General features: G+C 39.0%; 1 protein-coding gene across 1 annotated transcript; it reads left to right on the forward strand.

Annotated features, from left to right (window-relative positions):
- The first annotated feature begins 2,435 nt into the window (after nt 1–2,435).
- Nucleotides 2,436–3,722, forward strand: LOC138903995 (lysine histidine transporter 1-like). Its single transcript, XM_070192553.1, has 2 exons — nt 2,436–2,804; nt 2,903–3,722. The coding sequence occupies exons 1-2, from the start codon at nt 2,632–2,634 to the stop codon at nt 3,720–3,722; spliced, it is 993 nt and encodes a 330-aa protein (XP_070048654.1). The 5' UTR covers nt 2,436–2,631.
- The last annotated feature ends 8,469 nt before the right edge of the window (nt 3,723–12,191 follow it).

Below are 12,191 nucleotides of genomic sequence, written 5' to 3' on the forward strand. Positions count from 1 at the left end.
TCTATAAGTTGGTCTGATTGCTCGAGGACGAGTAATGTTTAAGTGTGCAGTATTGATGTGTGGCTATAATTCATGGTTTATCACACTATTTGCCTTACATTTTATACGCTTTAATGATAAATTACACTTTATTTACTTGTAATGAACGCCATTTTATGTGTGTAGGTGAATTGGAGATGAAAGTAGAGAAAAAAGGATACTTAAAAGTCGAAAGCGTGCTCAGGAGGAGTTGAAAAGGAGAAGCCGACGAAGCCAGGTACACTAAGCGTTATACCTGGCGAAGCCAGGCCTAGTGCAGGCCTTATACCTGGCGACACCAGGCAAAGGCCAGGTGATAGACCTGGCGAGGTGAGGCAGGAGCGAGATAGACCAGGCTTTATACCTGGCGACGCTAGGCTTAGGGCGAGGTACACCAGGCGTTAGGCCTCGCGAGGCCAGGTCTGGGCACTCACAGTCCGAGTTTTGAAGACTTATTTCGTCTCCGGGTTTGACTAGGACTTTGTCTACACGTTTAGGTCTTTTTCTACACATATAAATAGACCTAAAAATGCCATTTTGGGGGACTTTTGCAACCGGAGGCAAGAATAGCTTGTGGAATCACCTGTTGGGAGTTATAATCATCGATTTCTATATCCTTTAATCTTTACTTGTACTTTAATTATGCAAAATATTTGGGATATTGTTACTATAAGTATGAGTAGCTAAAATTCCTAATCTAGGATTTTGATGGAACCTATTGAAGGATAATTTTCTTGTTACGTTAATATAAATTTGCCGTAGTATTTTCTCTATTTGTTCAACTATACTATTCATGTGGTTGATTGAAGGGCCCTCAATTAGCTGTGCCTATTTAGTATGTATTACTCGAGAGAGAGTGCATATTTAGGTAGTTGTTGAACAACATCACTCCTAACGTATATGAGGGATCAATACGAAGGATTTAAAGGTGGGATTAGAGATAATGAAACCTTGGTGCGATCTGAGTAAGACGTACTTAATGCCAGCTAGCATAATTCGGCAGAATATGTCTAGTAAATTGTGGTAATTATTCGGGAGAGAGTTACGACAGTTATAGTGCTCATGATCGATAGAGAAGACTTAGGCAAATTTATAAAAAACGTAGTGGAAAAGATTCCGACAATAGAAAAAATCACAACCTTAGATCTTTCCAATTCTTGTTTACAAACCGTTCGTAGTTAGTCATTTGTTAGTGCATTTTCATTATGTAATATTTAGTTAATAAACATCCAAATTATTATTCAAATATTTCTGAAGATTGATAGCGTGAATTTGTGCGGGTCTAGCAACTATGGTTGATAGGTTAATTCCTTATGGGATTCGACTTCGGACTTATTAGCCAGAATATATTTGCGACGACCGCTTGTATTTTTTATAAGGCATAGTTGGGCGTGATCACCTCTTCCATGTCAACATTCAAAATCAATTCAGCTATGAACAGACCATGTCCGCTTCACTTTGGGAAAAGATACAACTCATATCAGAAACTTTGATCAAGACATTTTGAAACTCATGTTAACAGAGATGAAATCCAGCAAATCGAGATCTAGGGTTTGAGAACAATCTAGAGAGAGAACCTGGAGATAAAGGAGAATCGTGGTTCAACAACGGGGAAGACAACGGCGCTGTGAGAGAGAGATCGTGTAGAGAGAATTAAGATACGGTAATTTTGAGAGGGAATAAACTGAAAGAATGAGAGAAAAAAATATTAGACAGCGTATTTAATGGCTTCACGGTAGGAAGTGACCATAAGTACATATTTTGTTATAAAAACTAAAAGGTACCTATAGAAAATAATATTTTAAAGGGTTTTTATTTATAATAAATAGGATATAAAGTTTTGCAATAAGAGGTAAAATTTCCAAAAAAAAAAAAAAAAATCACTTCTTTTGCGTCTTTACTGAATTTTTTATTTTAATTTTTCAACGTGAAATATCAGTGTGCTTCTTAATTTTTTTTCCCGGTTCACCAGTAGAAAAGAAAAAGGAAAAAAACAACTAAAGAAATGTAAATCTTCAGAAATCAATGGTGTATAATATTAGTGCATGATAAAAAGTAAAAACACATAAATTCGTTATTTCTTTTAGTAGAATTGGTTTAAATTGTCAATATCATCACCTTTTCTATTGTTCGATCAATTAGCAAAAAAGCCTGTGAGACACTTAAGGAATTATTCTCAATAATTTGCATATAATGCAGTAGTTTTAACAAAGATATGATGTTATTTATTTATATCCACATATATTTCACACGTAGAGCATTTGGAAAGGACAAGTGCATAATTAATACGATTCACTTTTTAAAAAATTCCAAATATTGTTGGATAACAGGTACAGAGTAAGTATAGAAAGTAGTTTATTTTCCTTAAAAACATAAAAAACTTTACATATTGCATATATCTAAAAGGATTAGGAAATATTTAGGTCATTACTACTAGATTTAGGTTTTATGGCAATCACCTATATAAATAGGAAAAGGCATATCGAGAAAAAGAAAAGACTTTCTCTTTGTCTATTTTAAAGGACTCGAAATTGATGTTAAATCTCCTTACTCTTTGAGTCACAAACTTTTCATTCTTATTCTATTGCCTAAGCATAGTTAGTTTAATTTAATATGGAAAAGGGAGGAGATAGTGAAGAAAAGAGGAGGGAGAAAGCAATAGATGAATGGCTACCGATAACGTCGGACCGGAATGCAAAGTGGTGGTATTCAACCATGCACAATGTTACTGCCATGGTTGGTGCTGCTGTTCTTAGTCTACCTTATGCCATGTCTGAGATGGGATGGTAACTTTATTTATTTCTCTTTTTCTTTTCTTTATTTAATTTGTTTTTTTTTATATTAGTTGAATTTATAAAATTGTAAATTGTAATAAATGTTGCAGGGGAGCTGGTGTAACGGTAACGTTAATGTCATGGAATATAACATTCTACACAATCTGGCAAATGGTGGAGATGCATGAAATGATACCAGGCAAGAGATTCGACAGGTACCATGAGCTTGGCCAATATGCTTTTGGTGATAAACTTGGTCTCTGGATTGTTGTACCCCAACAAATTATAGTTGAAGTTAGCACTTGCATTATTTACATGGTCACTGGTGGCAAATCCTTGAAAAAATTCCAAGAAATTCTTTTCCCAAATGCCAAACCTATCAAACTCACTTACTTCATTATGATTTTCTCCTCTTTCCAATTTGTCCTCTCTCACTTGCCAAATTTCAACTCCATCTCTTCTGTCTCCTTCGTAGCGGCGATTTTGTCCATGACTTACTCTGCTATAGCATGGACTGTATCACTAAAGGAATTAGGAAAAAGTGAGAGAGAAGTTAGTTATGGTCCAGAAAGTGAAAAAATATCAGATAATGTGTTTATGTTTCTGGGTGCATTAGGAAATGTAGCATTTGCATATGCTGGACATAATGTAGTTCTTGAAATTCAAGCTACAATTCCTTCAACAGAAGATGCACCTTCAAAAAAAGCAATGTGGAAAGGTGTATTCACAGCTTATATTATAGTGGCCTTGTGTTATTTGCCTGTGGCTTTCATTGGATATTGGGTGTTTGGTAATGGAGTTGATGATAACATCTTGCTCACACTACATAGACCTACATGGCTTATTGCAACTGCTAACATTTTTGTTGTCGCTCATGTCATTGGGAGTTACCAGGTATCTTTCTGTCACGATCCCAAATTTCCTTCGTAGGATGTCGTGATGGCACCTAGTCTCTAAGACTAGGTAAGCCTATCAATGCGGAATAATAATAAATATCTGAAATAAATAAACTATAATTCAAACAATTTCAACTCCCAAAACCCGGTAGAAATAAGTCACAAACTTCTAAGAATTTATTCTCAACGTCTCTATATGTCAAGGTCTAAATAAAATATAAGGAAGCAACATAAAATGATAGAAGGGGACTCCGGAGTCTGCGGACGCTGGCAGATATACCTCGAAGTCTCCGTGCGCAGGTAACTCACTGACGTCAAGGCTGGTAAAATATACCTGGATCTGCACAAAAAGATGTGCAGAAGCGTAGTATGAGTACACCACAGGGGTACCCAGTAAGTGCCAAGCCTAATCTCGGAAGAGTAGTGACGAGGTCAGGTGAGGCCCTACTGGAATATAATAATGGCATGGTAAAATATTTATCAATGTAGAAAAATAAAATGACATTGGAAATAAATCAAATAGTATGTCACATTTAATGACATCAAATAATTACAAATAATATCTCGTGGAATCAAAACAGAATTTCCTTCAACTTTATGAAAATCACAACAATTAATCGCAAGCAACTATGGCCATAAATCAATATCAACAAGGGCACTCCCGAGGTACCGCCTCGTAGTCCTAAATTATAAATAAATTCACAATATCTCATTTCCTTATATCATCGCGGGAGCCTTCACAATTTATTTAAAGAAAACATTTTTTCCCGAAATAGAATGCCGCGTTTTAGCCGCCCTTATCACGCCGCATGACTTCTAGTAGTTCCCCTACTAGCCACGCGTATCAAGCCACCCTTATCTCACCGCATGCGTTTCAACACCCAGACCTTATACCACCGCATGCGTATCAATATCACAATTTGCACCTCAAGTGATCAAATAATTTAACTTGCCAAAATAATTCAACAATAATATTTTTCTACAATAAAGAGCTTACGGCTCATGCCAAAATAAATCATTAATAATAGTTTTCCACAATAAAGAGCTCACGGCTCCCTCACAATGAGTATAAAAATATTCAGGAGTAAATAATTTAGGAAAATAATATTTCAAAATCTTTACTACGTTGCTTCAATATCAAGTTTAAAAATATCAAATACTTCATATTAATAATATTTAATTTAAAGAAAATCAACCTTCAAATAATGCACAGAATAAAAGAAACCAAGTTTCAACTAAACAGGTAAAACAATTAGTAAGAAAAGATCAAACAAATTTGAAGTATATATCTCACATCAATGATGAAGAATATAACAAGATAAAATAATTTAATAAATGCGCAACAGTGATCTACACAATTTAAAAATATAATCTTTCGCAATTTAACCCGTGTACACACTCGTCACCTCGTGCACACGACTTTCAACATATTTTAATAATCACATCAATACCAATCCTAGGGGAAATTTCTCCCACACAAGGTTAGACAAGTCACTTACCTCGACTTGCTCCAATTTAACCAAGTATTATGCTTTTTCCTCGATTTTTCGACTCTGATCGACTCATATCTAGTCATAATTAATTCGATACAGTCAACAAAAATTATAGTTATCAATTTCATAAGAAAATATTATATTTTCATTAAAATCCGAAATTAGCTCAAAATTTGCCCGTGGGGCCCACATCTCGGAATCCGGAAAAACTTATAAAATCCGATAACTCATTCAATTACGAGTCCACCCATACCAATTTTACCAAAATCCGATAAGAACTCGACCTCCAAATCTTAAATTTTCGTTTTTGGGAGATTTTTGCAAAAATCTTGATTTTTCTTCCATAAATTCACGGATTCATGATGTAAATGAGTATGGAATCATGAAATATAATCAATATAGGATAAGGAACACTTACCCCAATGTTTTCCCGTAAAAATCGACCAAAAATCGCCCAAGAACCGTGCTCCAAAAATCCAAATCGAAATGAATGAAATGACCATTTTTGGTCCTTAAGTTTCTGTCAATCCGTCACTAAAAGTCCACCAGAAACAGCTCTACTAGTCTTACTTCAATTGATCATAACTTTATGTATAAATGTTCAATTGATAAATGGTTTAACTTTCTGAAAACTATAATCTACCGACTACAACTTTCATGTTTTGTAATTATTCTGATTCCTTATGTATTTCGAGATATAAGCTCCCAAAGTCGGCTGCATGCATCAGAATTTCTGACGAAATTTCTGGCAAAACTACTCTACCAGACTTCATTCAATCCATCATAACTTTCTGTACAAATGTCCAAATAATTCATAGTTTAACTTTCTAGAACCTATAATCAAACTACTACAACTTTCATGTTTTACACATTTTCTGATTCCTTATGAATTGCGAGATATAAGCTTCCAAAGTTGGCTCCACGCACGAAATTTCTGCAACAGAAATTTCTAGCACTCTTTGTCCGAAATCCATTCCGTTTACCTTCCGAAATCCACCCGAGACCCTCGGGACCTTAACCAATTATTCCAACATGTCCCAAAATACCATACAAACTTAGTCGAGGCTTCAAACTACATCAAACAATATCAAAACGACGAATTGCATCTCAAATCAAAATCTATGAACTTTGAACTTTCAAATTCTATATCTTGTGTCGAAATACATCAAATCAATTCGGAATGACTTCAAATTTTTCACACAAGTCATAAATGACATAACAGAGCTATAAAAATTTTCAGAATCGGATTTCGACCCCGATATCAAAAAGTCAACCCCTCGGTCAAACTTCCCAAAAATTTAACTTTCGGCATTTCAAGCCTAATTCCACTATGAACTTCCAAATAAAATTCCGATCACGCTCCTAAGTCCAAAATCACCATACGGAGCTGTTGGAATCATCAAAATTCTATTCCGGGGTCGTTTGCACATAATTTGACATCCGGTCACTATTTGAACTTAAACTTTTAAGTTTTCATCAAAATTCCATATCTCGGGCTAGGGACCTCGGAATTTGATTCCGGGCATACGCCTAAGTCCCAAATCACGATATGGACCTACCAAAATTATCAAAACACCTATCCGAGTCCGTTTGCTCAAAATATTGACCAAAGTCAACTTAGTTGAGTTTTAAAGCTCTAATTTACATTTTAATTCATTTTTCACCTAAAAACTTTCCGAAAAATTTTTATGGACTGCACATGCAAGTCGAGTAATGATAAATAGTGCTTTTCGAGGTCTTAGAATATAGAATTAATTATTAAATTTAAAGATAACATTTTGGGTCATCACACCCAATTTCGCTTTTGCAGTTCCCCTGCCGCATCTGCGGTCACACAGATGCGGAACTCACTATCGCACTTGCGCGTCTTCCGCTTCTGCGCACCTCTCACCGCACATGCAGCCACGCAGGTGCTGAAAACTCCTCGCACATGCGACCCGCACACTCCCCTCCAACTCGCACCTGCGATCAAAGCTCCACAGGTGCGGTTACACCAGTAGAGGTCCAACTTCAGGAATCACTCAACTTCAACTTTTGATCCGTTAACCATCCGAAATCAACCCGAGGCCCCCGGGACCTCAACTAAATATACCAATAAGTCCTAAAACCTCATACAAACTTAGTTGAGCCCTCAAATTACATCAAACAACTTCAAAAACACGAATCGCACCCTAATTCAAGCCTATTGAAACTAAAAAAATTCAACTTCCACAAACGACGACGAAACTTATCAAAACAGGTCTGATTGACCCCAAATTTTGCACACAAGTCACAAATGACATTACGGAACTACTCCAACTTCCGAAATTGGAATTCGACCCACACAAAGTTACAATTAAGAACAAGTATTATTTGTCGTGCATTGATGATCTATTTGACCAGCTTCAGGGAGCGAGGGTGTTCTCTAAGATTGACTTGAGGTCTGGGTATCACCAGTTGAAGATTCGGGACTCGAATATTCTAAAGACAATATTTAGGACTCGTTATGGTCATTATGAGTTCCCCATGATGTCTTTTGGGCTGACCAACACCCCGGTAACATTCATGCATCTGATGAATAGTGTATTTCAGCCTTATCTCGACTCGTTTGTCATAGTGTTCATTGATGATATCTTGGTGTACTATCGTAGCCAGGAGGAACATGCCCAGTATTTGAGGATTGTGTTGCAGCGGTTGAGGGAGGAGAAGCTTTATGCTAAGTTCTCCAAATGTGAGTTTTGTCTTAGTTCGGTTGCGTTCTTGGGGCATGTGGTGTCCAGTGAGGGTGTTCAGGTGGATCCGAAGAAGATAGAGGCGGTTCAGAGTTGGCCCAGACCATTCTCAGCTATAGAGATTCGGATCTTTCTCAGCTTGGTCAGTTATTATCGTCATTTCATGGAGAGTTTCTCGTCTATCGCATTGCCTTTGACCAAATTGACCCAAAAGGGTGCTGTTTTCAGGTGGACAGATGAGTGTGAGGAGAGCTTTCAGAAGCTAAAGACCGCCTTGACTACAACTCCAGTTCTAGTTTTATCTTCAGCTTCAGGCTCTTATACAGTGTATTGTTATGCTTCTCGGATCGGTATTGTATGTGTTTTGATGCAGGAGCGTAGAGTGATTACTTATGCTTCGCATCAGTTGAAGCCCCATGAGAAGAACTACCCTATCCACGATTTGGAGTTAGCTGCCATTGTTCATCCATTGAAGATTTGGAGGCATTATCTCTACGGTGTGTCTTGTGAGGTGTTTACAGATCATCGGTGTCTCCAGCACTTGTTCAAATAGAAGGATCTAAATTTGAGGCAGCGGAGATGGTTGGAGCTACTAAAGGACTGTGATATCACTATTCTGGATTATCCCGGGAAGGATAATGTGGTTACCGATGCCTTGAGTAGAAAGGCGGTGAGTATGGATAGCCTTGCATTCATTCATGTTGGTGAGAGACCTCTTGCAGTTGATGTTCAGGCCTTGGCCAACCAGTTCGTGAGATTAGATGTTTCGGATATCAGTCAGGTTCTAGCTTGTGTAGTTTCTCGGTCTTCCTTATATGATCGCATCAGAGAGCGTCAGTATGATGATTCCCATTTACTTGTCCTTAAGGATACAGTTCAGCATGGTGATGCCAGAGATGTTACTATTGGGGATGATGGAGTATTGAGGATGCAAGGTCGGATTTCTGTGTCTAATGTGGATGGGCTACATGAGTTGATTCTTGAGGAGGCCCACAGTTTGCGGTTCTCCATTCATCCGGGTGCCACAAAGATGTATCAGGACTTGAGGCACCATTATTGGTGGAAAAGAATGAAAAAGGATATAGTGGGGTTTGTAGCTCGGTGCCTCAGCTGTCAGCAGGTGAAGTATGAGCATCAGAGACTGGGCGGATTGCTTCAGAAGTTAGAGATTCCAGAGTGGAAATGGGAGCGGATCACCATGTATTTTGTAGTTGGCCTCCCACGGACTTCGAGAAAGTTCGATGCTATTTGGGTGATTGTGGATCGGCTAACCAAGTCCGCACACTTCATTCCTGTTGGGACTACTTATTCTTCGGAGCGGTTGGCTGCGATTTACATCCGAGAGATTGTTCGCCTCCACGGCGTGCCAGTGTCCATCATTTCAGATCGAGGCATACAGGTTTGGAGAGACGTGTAGCGAGAGTTGGGTATCCAGGTTGAGTTGACGTTTCACCCTCAGAAGGATGGACAGTCCGAGCGCACTATTCAGATATTGGAAGACATGCTACGCGCTTGTGTCATTGATTTTGGGGGTTCATGGAATCAGTTTCTGCCGCTCGTGGAGTTTGCCTACAACAACATCTACCAGTCGAGTCTTCAGATGGCTCCATATGAGGCTTTGTATGAGAGACAGTGTAGATCTCCTGTGGGTTGGTTTGAGCTGGGTGAGACTAGGCTATTGGGTACTGACTTGGTTCAGGATGCTTTGGATAAGGTTAAATTGATTCAGGATCGGCTTCGCACGGCGCAGTTTAGACAGAAGAGTTATGCCGACAGGAAGGTCCATGATGTTTCTTACATGGTTGGGGAGAAGGTTCTACTCAAGGTTTCACCCATGAAGGGTGTTATGAGGTTCAGGAAGAAGGGCAAGTTGAGCCCTCGATATATTAGGCCATTTGAAGTACTTCATAGGATTGGAGAGGTGGCTTACAAGCTTGCCTTGCCACGTAGTTTGTCGAGTGTGCATCCAGTATTTCATGTTTCTATGCTCCGAAAGTATGTCGGCGATCCGTCTCATGTTTTGGATTTCGGCACAGTTCAGTTGGATGGTGATCTGACTTATGATGTGGAACCGATGACCATTTTGGATCGATAGGTTCGAAAGTTCAGGTCAAAGGACATAGCTTCGGTGAAGGTGCAGTGGAGAGGTCAGCCAGTTGAGGAAGCTACTTGGGAAACCGAGCGGGAGATGTAGAGCAAATAGCACGGACAACTCACGTGCTATAGTATCAATATCTGGATCCACACGGACAACTCACATGTTATAGTATCAATAACCTCACAATCAGGCCCTCGACCTCACTCAGTCATCAATATCTCCAGTCTCTCGTGCTCACTATGTCATGAACCTAGCCCAAAATGATGATGTGATGTATCAACAATTAACAACAGGGACTGAGATATGATATGGAATGAATGTATATGACTGAGTACGAAATTATAATTTAAAAATATAATTCGACAGCAGAAATGACATCAGTGGGTCCCAATAATACCAGCATTTGCCTAAGCATGATTTCTAACATGAGTCACAGCTCAGTTTATCTAACACATGACAAATACTGGGAAAAATACAAGTTAATTAACTACACAGATCTACGGAATCGACTCAGTCTCAATTTTTACGGTGCGCGCCCATACGCCCGTCACCTAGCATGTGCGTCACCTCCAAACAAATCACATAACACGTAATTCAGAATTTTATACCCTCAACACTAAGTTTAGAAGTGTTACTTACCTCGATCAAGCCAAATCCAATACCGAGTAAGCCAAGCGATGCTCCAAAAATGCCATCCCACGGGTACCGACCTCCGAACGGCTCAAAACTAGCCAAAAGGAGCTCAAATACATCAAATAAAGCCCAAGAAAACAATTCCAAATGGTAAAGGTCAAATCCTTAATCAAAAGCCCAAAATCAGCCAAAAGGTCAACCCGGGCCCGTGACTTGGAAGCAGATGAAACTTACAAAATCCGATAACTCATTTAATTACGAGTCCAACCATACTAGTTTTACTCAAATCCGGCTCCAAATCGATTTTCAAAACTCAAAAATTCACATTATGAAACTTTAGGCAAACCCTCCCAAATTCCTCTTTAAATTCACAAACCAATTACCAAAAACGAAGATAGATTCATGGAATATAATGAAAACCAAGTGTAGAACACTTACCCCAGTCCTTGTGATGAAAATTGCTTCAAAAGTCGCCACAATCCGAGTCCCACATCTCAAAATATGATAAAAGAACCAAAACCTCGATTTTTATAGCTTCTGCCTAGCGGTTTTCGCATAGGCGGTCAAAATGTTGTATCTGCGACCTCCGCTTCTACGGATAAAATCTCGCCTCTGCGAAGCCCCATGAAAACCGTCCCTTTCGCACTTGCGGACATTTTCCGCTTCTACGCACGGGCAGGTGCTCCAAACAATTTTTGCTTCTGTGCCACACGCCGCTTCTGCGGTCGGGTCGTTACATTCTCTCCCACTTAAACATACGTTTGTCCTCGAACGTGCCAAGAGTCGTTCCAAAGTTATCAATCCTCCGTGTAACCTTACCCTGCACATACACGGGGGTGAACCCACATCACCCTATTCTATATAGGCCTGACAACCCAACATAACTTAAGATCATTACTTTAACCTAAGCCCGTAAACCACATAATCCAATTTCCAACATCCGAAATTTTCTATAAGTCCCGAATCTCGCATCTAAACACGGTATTAGTCTGAACCGACTGCATCAAATCATAACCATAACCTAGAACAAAATCACATGATAAACCACATAACTCAAATACTAATAGCAATTACTTCTGATCACACTTACTACTCAAAACAACTCATTACCGGTAATAACCTCATTTCAAACAAAACCTCGTTCAAAAACCTTCGTACACTGTCGACGATGAAATAAGCACGCAGAAACTCATAACCACTCATCAGATCAACAATCCATGGAGCTCCCTCTCCTTTGACATGAACTATAGCCAATTTCTAAGCCGATTAGCGATATTAACGTTCCAAATATGCTGCAAACAAATCTGATGGCACCCATTCTAGGTCCAATGACCTCACTTTATCTGGCCCAACTATCCTATCGACATGCCTCGAACATGCCAAGAGGCATTCCAAAGTTATCAATCCTCCGTGTAACCTTACCCTGCACATACACGGGGGTGAACCCACATCACCCTATTCCATATAGGCCTGACAACCCAACATAACTTAAGATCATTACTTTAACCTAAGCCCGTAAACCACATAATCCAATTTCCAACATCCGAAATTTTCTATAAGTCCCGAAT

Source organism: Nicotiana tomentosiformis, unplaced genomic scaffold (genome assembly GCF_000390325.3).
Source record: "Nicotiana tomentosiformis unplaced genomic scaffold, ASM39032v3 Un00306, whole genome shotgun sequence".
Lineage (NCBI taxonomy): Eukaryota > Viridiplantae > Streptophyta > Magnoliopsida > Solanales > Solanaceae > Nicotiana > Nicotiana tomentosiformis.

Bases quoted from the DNA above. Each gene is read 5' to 3' on its own strand.
- LOC138903995 (XM_070192553.1), top strand. From the start codon at position 2,632: ATGGAAAAGGGAGGAGATAGTGAAGAAAAGAGGAGGGAGAAAGCAATA. The intron at 2,805-2,902 runs GTAACTTTATTT...TAAATGTTGCAG, and splicing joins GCCATGTCTGAGATGGGATG to GGGAGCTGGTGTAACGGTAA.